At 38.3% G+C, this 6,609-nt stretch overlaps 1 protein-coding gene across 1 annotated transcript; it reads right to left on the bottom strand.

Annotated features, from left to right (window-relative positions):
• Positions 1-3,172: 3,172 nt before the first annotated feature.
• On the bottom strand, positions 3,173-6,556 carry psmd10.L (proteasome 26S subunit, non-ATPase 10 L homeolog). Its single transcript, NM_001095235.1, is given in 5 exon segments — positions 3,173-3,677; positions 4,013-4,179; positions 4,299-4,445; positions 5,179-5,277; positions 6,381-6,556. Coding segments are annotated over 5 exon segments (684 nt in total). The 5' UTR covers positions 6,498-6,556; the 3' UTR covers positions 3,173-3,523.
• Between the last annotated feature and the right edge of the window lie 53 nt (positions 6,557-6,609).

The raw sequence follows: 6,609 nt of genomic DNA, 5'->3' as shown, positions 1-6,609 counted from the left end.
TAAAAATATTTTGCTGTAAGACCAAGTAAATTCTAGCAATACCACAGGCGAAAGGTAATTGCTTTTAAAAATCTTTAAATCAGTACAGGTATGGGATTTATAATCCAGAACGGCTGGGACGTGGGGTTTTTCTGTAATGTTGATCACCATTTGTCTGCTAAAGTTATTGAAACATTTAATAAACCCAATGGGATTGTTTTGCCCCCTTGTATGGATTCATAAAGTTTAAAGTACAAGGTACTCTTGTATGTGGTTTTCTGTGGGTATATTTTTGTGTTTGCTCATTCTGCATATATACAGCATGGCCAATGCAAGTATTTCACATTAGTCCTTGCCAAACCTGACCCTTTAATTTCCACAAAGGGCATTCAGTTGTCAGGGCACACCACCCAGGTAAGCATCTGATCCATCAGATTATTATTATGGGTTTAAGCTCGTATCATTCAAAATTGGTCATTTTGAGCGTTTGTTTAAACCTAGGCTTTTATGTTGGGCATCACCATAGATAAGTGTCACGGGGTCAAACTGGAAACTCATAAATATTCCCACTATGCTCATCTTTTTTTTCTTTTTACCAATCTTGTGTTTTATATTGATTATTGCTTTTTATGTATAATTTTTAGGAATATTTCAATGAGTGTGAAGTGTATTGCTACTGCTTATACTGTCTGTGTGGAATTAGTATATGGCCCCAGAGTCAAGCTAGATATGCACTTCACACATAAAAATTGTTAGTATTTTCTTTGTTTTTGATAACTGTTTCTTGTTTGCAGGCTTTGTAGTACAGCAGAATGTACTGTGCCTTTTGTTTTTTACTTTATTCAGCCAATCTTTTTTGCATCTCTTGTCATGCCATATTGTAATAAGAAAGTTTCATATTATAATGATGAATAAAGATGCCATATTTTAAGGTAGTCATGGTTGCACCAAGTTTGTTTTTGAAGAGTAAAGGGACTTACAAATACTGTGGGTATTTAGTTTTTGCATATTTTTGAATTCAAAACAATTCAAATATATTTTTATGCTTATATACATATATATACTGTATATACCAAATTATCATTATAAGTTAAAAAAGTACTTTGCTACAAATTTGTTTGTGTCCCTGCCAAGTCTTTATATCCACTAGAACAGAATTTTGGTTGAGACGAGACATCCTCATTCATATGAGGAAATTCTGGGAAGGAAGCCCAGGAAGGCTCCTAAAATTCCCATTTACATGGAATATTTTGAGACTGGACCTCACCTACTGAGTTTAAAGGAGTTGTTCACCTTTAAATGAACCAGTAGTAGGATGTAGAGAGTGATATTCAATTTGGTTTTATTTTTTTTTATTATTGGTGGTTTTTAAGTTATTTAACCTTTTATTATTAACAGTAACGTATTTATAGAGCGTCACGTTATTTCACAGCGCTGATTCAGCAGCTCTCGTTTGCAGTTTCAGCAATCTGGTTGCTAGGGTACAAATTACCCTAGTAATCATGCATTGATGTGAATAAGAGTCTGGAATATAGAAAAGGCCTGCATTGAAAAATGAGTAATAATAAGTACCAATAATAATTATGTTTTAGCATTACATTTGTTTTTGAGATGGGGTCAGTGACCCCCATTTGAAAGCTGGAGAGAGTCAGAAGAAGGCAAGTAATAAAAAAACTTTAAAACATGAAAAAATGCTTAGAACTGGTTATTCTATAACATACTAAAAGTTAACTTAAAGGTGAACCATCCCTTCAAGAGAAAAGAAAGTTCAGTGTGCTGATCGGAATCCCAGTCTTCATATTGGAAGATGGCTTCTTTAATGCATTTCGGAGAATTTTTGGAGAAGCAAAACGAGTCTAATTCGCCCATCCCTACTTATTACTATAGTGCAGAAAGTGATACAGTTCACAGTGCTGTAGAATACATTGTGGAGACATTTGGATTGATAGTTTATTTACAGACAAAAGATGTAGATAGGTCATAATTGTTTTTGCTCCCAGACTGAAGGCCATTTAAATTTTAGGTGAATACATAAGAGCAGCCCTAAACAGGGATGAATGAACTGTTACAATGTTTTTGATTAATCAAATATTGGAGCGCCAAGGGGACATAACCCCAAAAGTAGGACAACTGCTCTTTTAGAAACGGCTTAATTTTCATGTTTATAGCTCAGACCCAATGGGGTAAGCTACCCTACTTTAGGGTATTTTTATAAAAAGGTCAAAATGGAGTTTGCATCAGTTAAACAGAAGTCAGTGGTGATCTTAAGTCCCTAAAGCAGTGATCCCCAACCAGTAGCTCGTGAGCAACATGTTGCTCTCCAACCCCTTGGATGTTGCTCCCAGTGGCCTCAAAGCAGGAGCTTATTTTTGAATTTCAGGCTTGGAGGCAAGTTTTGGTTGCATAAAAACCAGATGTACTGCCAAACAGACCCTCCTAGAGGCTGCAAGTCTACATAGGGGCTACCAATAGTCAATCACAACCCTTATTTGGCACCACCCAGGAACATTTTCCGTGCTTGTGTTGCTCCCCAACTCTTTTTAAATCTGAATGTTGCTCACGGGTGAAAAAGGTTGGGGACCCCTGCCCTAAAGGCTTATGATTATTAAACTGAACTAGGGATGCAGATTGAAAAAAGCAGCTTCTGCTAAGAGCTGAAATTCTGGTTACATACAGGTATGGGACCTGTTATCCAGAATGCTTGGGATCTGGGGTTTTTCGGATAAGGGATCTTTTCGTAATTTGCATCTTCATATGTTAAGTATACTAGAAAATCATGTAAACATTAAATAAACCCAATAGGCTGATTTTGCTTCCAATAAGGATTAATTATATCTTAGTTGGGATCCAGTAAAAGGTACTGTTTTATTATTACATAAAAAAGGAAATCATTTTAAAAAATGGGAGACAACCTTTCCTTAATTAAGAGTTTTCTGGATAAGAGGTTTCCGGATAACGAATACCATTTTGCAATTACACTCTCTTCTCTAGCAATGTGACCTCCCCCCCAACCCACTCAGATGTTGACAAGGTAAACCCGGAGGATGAAGGAGGACTTGGGAGCAAAATTGCCCCTGCTCTCAGCCATCAGAGTAGTGTTTCCCATACAATGCATGTCAATGTCTGCTATTGACATCTTCTTCCGTAACATTCTCTTCAATAAAATAAGGCAAGACATCAAAACAAATACACGTGGGGAGAATATAGTCCATAGACTTTTAATGAAATAAACAGCTTTTAGCCCTTTAATAACAGGATGTAAAGTAAAGTAGTGCATTTCTTGGCTCATTTTGGATCATTTGTTTGGGTTCCACAAACTGCTGCTTAACACATTTGAGAAACCATGCTTTGGAAATTACACTTTATATGAGAACCTTTAACTCTTAAAATGAACCTTTGCAACCATGGTCTGACTTTTGTAAACTTTGCTTTTGGTTACATTGGTTAAACCAAAGTTCACCACTTCCACAAGGCATAATGGGTGCTACATGGACTGGGAGAAAGCAAGACTGCAGATGTACAACAACATACGGAAGAAAAGATACTACCCTTCTACAATTCTTCTCAACAAAGACCCTAATCCCCCCCTTGCAACTTGTAACGGCGTTTTGTCTTCTTTGTTTTCAATATAAATACTTGCACCATGTTCAACCAAACACTTGGCTTCTTCTACTCTCTCCTCATCGCAGGCCAGGTGACTGGAAGACAGAGCATTGGTTAAAGTGGTCTGAAGATAGTAGTGATGTTTTTTTTATGTATCGTTGAGAACAATTAAAATGTATTATATTTTAAAAAATAAACTGTGGAAGTTTTAATCAGACCCAAGAGCTTAAATTGGGACCTAATTGAATCAATAGCAGTTTGATTGAACTACATCATGCTGAATACAACAATCTAAGTTTCAAAATGACTTGAAAGCACAACTAAAGAGATTGGCTGTATCACAATATTATCAGCTGTTTCAGCACAGCACAAGGCTAATAATACAGAAATCCAGATTCAATAAGACGCCACAACTTGATAAGCTACTCACAGCGGTGTGTTTCCTTCCGTATCCTGAAAATTAGTTGACGCTTGGTGCTTTAGAAGGATCTGAACGATTCTTAAGTTGCCTTTGGAAGCTGCTCGGTGCAGCGGAGTTGACTCCAAATTGTCCTTTGCATCAGGAGAGGCTCCATTTTCCAGAAGCATTAAAGCAATCTAGAGACATAAGGGTTGCCAAAAAAAATGTTAGACATTTCCTTTAGGAAAAAATATATGTCTCAGTAAACAATGGCTACACATTGATGGCTTGTTTAGTTTGTTAATGCTATACCCACCTCATGTTTGTTTTTGGATGCTGCATAGTGTAATGGGGTACAGCCAATTTGGTTTGCTGCATTCACCTGGGCCCCTTTTCCGATGAGTGATCTCACAATATCATCACGACCAGCGGAAGCTGCAATGTGCAATGGAGTCCATCCTGCCTTGGAGATAAAATTATAAAACATAAGTAGTCTGGATATACTAAATTAAAATATTAACCATGACTGACATTGTCTTATATTGACGATTGTTTTAAAGTGTATATGATAGATATATATATATATCCTGTGATTCACAAATCTGAAATTTTAAAGAACTCTGTAATGCCAAAAGCCAACCTCTTGCCTCCCAGTTATGTTAAACAGCGAAGAATCACTTAAAGGAAAACTATACCCCCCAAAATGAACACTTGAGCAACAGTCTCTGTGCTGCCTCAGAGATCATCTGACCAGAAATAATGCAGCTCTAACTGTAACAGGAAGAAGTGTGGAGCAAAATACAGAATTTGGTCTGTTAATTGGCTCATGTGACACTAACAAGTAAGGTTTGTTTGTGTGCAGTGTGAATCATACGATCCCAGGAGGTAATCATTGGATTCTGATTACCCAATGGCACATACAACTAAAAAATATAGTATTATGAAAATGGGTTATTTACATGAAGCAGGATTTTACACATGAGCTGTTTTGTGCAATATCTTTTTATAGATGGAAACTCAGATAGACAACTTTTTTTTATGTAAGCCCAACTGAATCATCTCAAGTCCAAAAGGGGTGTATATTTTCACAATGAAATTCAGCACCGCTAAAAATGTTCATGATGGTGCACAATCCAAGTGTTCTCAAAGAAATGTCATGCATTTATATTAAAGGCATAAAAACAAAAAAGACTTACATCATCTTTGGCATCTACAGGCACACCTAATCTCAGTAAGTATTCTGCAACCTCTGTGCGCCCCGCTGAACATGCCCAGTGCAGAGCAGTCCTGTCATCCTAAATAAGGTACAAAAAAACCCAGACATTGTTGTATTTAGATTGTTGTATATCATATGTCACACTCTCATTGATCCAGCAGACTAGTCTAATGCTTCCAGTTTAACACACATTCTGCAACATTCATTTTCTGACTTGCCCTGGTTTTCTAAAGGATGGCACAGTTCTACTTAGCAGTTTTTGAGCACCTGAATGCACTTTTAATTTAATATTCCAAGAGTATAAGCCCTGTGAGGTGGTCATTGAGCTTGTGGCCACCAACACTGACAGGACCTCTCCATAACATCATCCTCTGTAGAGGCAGCTCAAGAAGTGGTAAAATTACTCATTTCATTGCAAGTGGTGGCTCTGTAGGGTTGCCACCTTTTCTAGAAAAAAATACCGGCCTTCCTATATATTTATCTTTTTTCCATATTAATAACATTGGGATCAACCATCATTTTTACCGGCCAGGCCTGTAAAATACCTGCCAGGTGGCAACCCTATGGCTCTGTGGGGACTGGGGAGTCATTTTACCACTTCTTGAGCTGCATCTACAGAGGATGATGTAAGGGAGAGGTCTGGTCATTGTCCACAAGCTTTATGGGCACCTCACAGGGCTTATACTCTTGGCATATTAAATTAAAAGTGCATTCAAGTGCCCAAAAACATTTAACCCACTATGTAATAAAAGGCACTGTTTGCAGAGGAGCAGTAACCCATAGCCACCAATAAGATAATTGCTTTTAAACAGGTGACCAGTAAATTCTACCTGCTGATTGGTTGCTACGGTTAACTGCCCCGGGCAAACTTAGTGCCTTAAATGACATAACCCCCTTAATGTTGTACCTGATGGGTATGTCCTGCACTGTATAAAGGCAGGATCCTAAGTCATTTTCATTCCCTATAGTTTAGTGGACTAGGGGGTCCCTATTGCTCCTAGTTAGGTCATGGGGTTTCACAAGCCTCAGGAGCCTGTACTATGGGGACATCATACCTGTTTCCCAAACAAAAAGTGGAATATGTGGCACCTAATGGATATCATGTTTGAGGCTGCAGTGCTGTCAGCACACATCTACACGTGTATATATGCAAGCACGGCTTTTGCTACACGAGATGCTCACCTGATCTGTCTTTGTTGCTAGCGACTTGTTGGCTAGAATGCGACTTTTCAGCTCCTCCAATTCTCCCCTGTAAGCAAGGTTACACACCTCCACATCAGACACCCTCATCTCCTCCATGCTGCCAATGGGCTGGGACTACTGAACCACTCGGCTAAAGGCCCAATCACTGACATTCCTTGACTAGAACGTCAAAGCGCGCACGGAATCTCGGGACTTGTAGTTTAAAACG

The sequence above is a fragment of the Xenopus laevis genome, chromosome 8L (genome assembly GCF_017654675.1).
Source record: "Xenopus laevis strain J_2021 chromosome 8L, Xenopus_laevis_v10.1, whole genome shotgun sequence".
Lineage (NCBI taxonomy): Eukaryota > Metazoa > Chordata > Amphibia > Anura > Pipidae > Xenopus > Xenopus laevis.
Note: the sequence above shows the minus strand (reverse complement) of the source record. Positions and strands in the feature narration are given on the sequence as shown.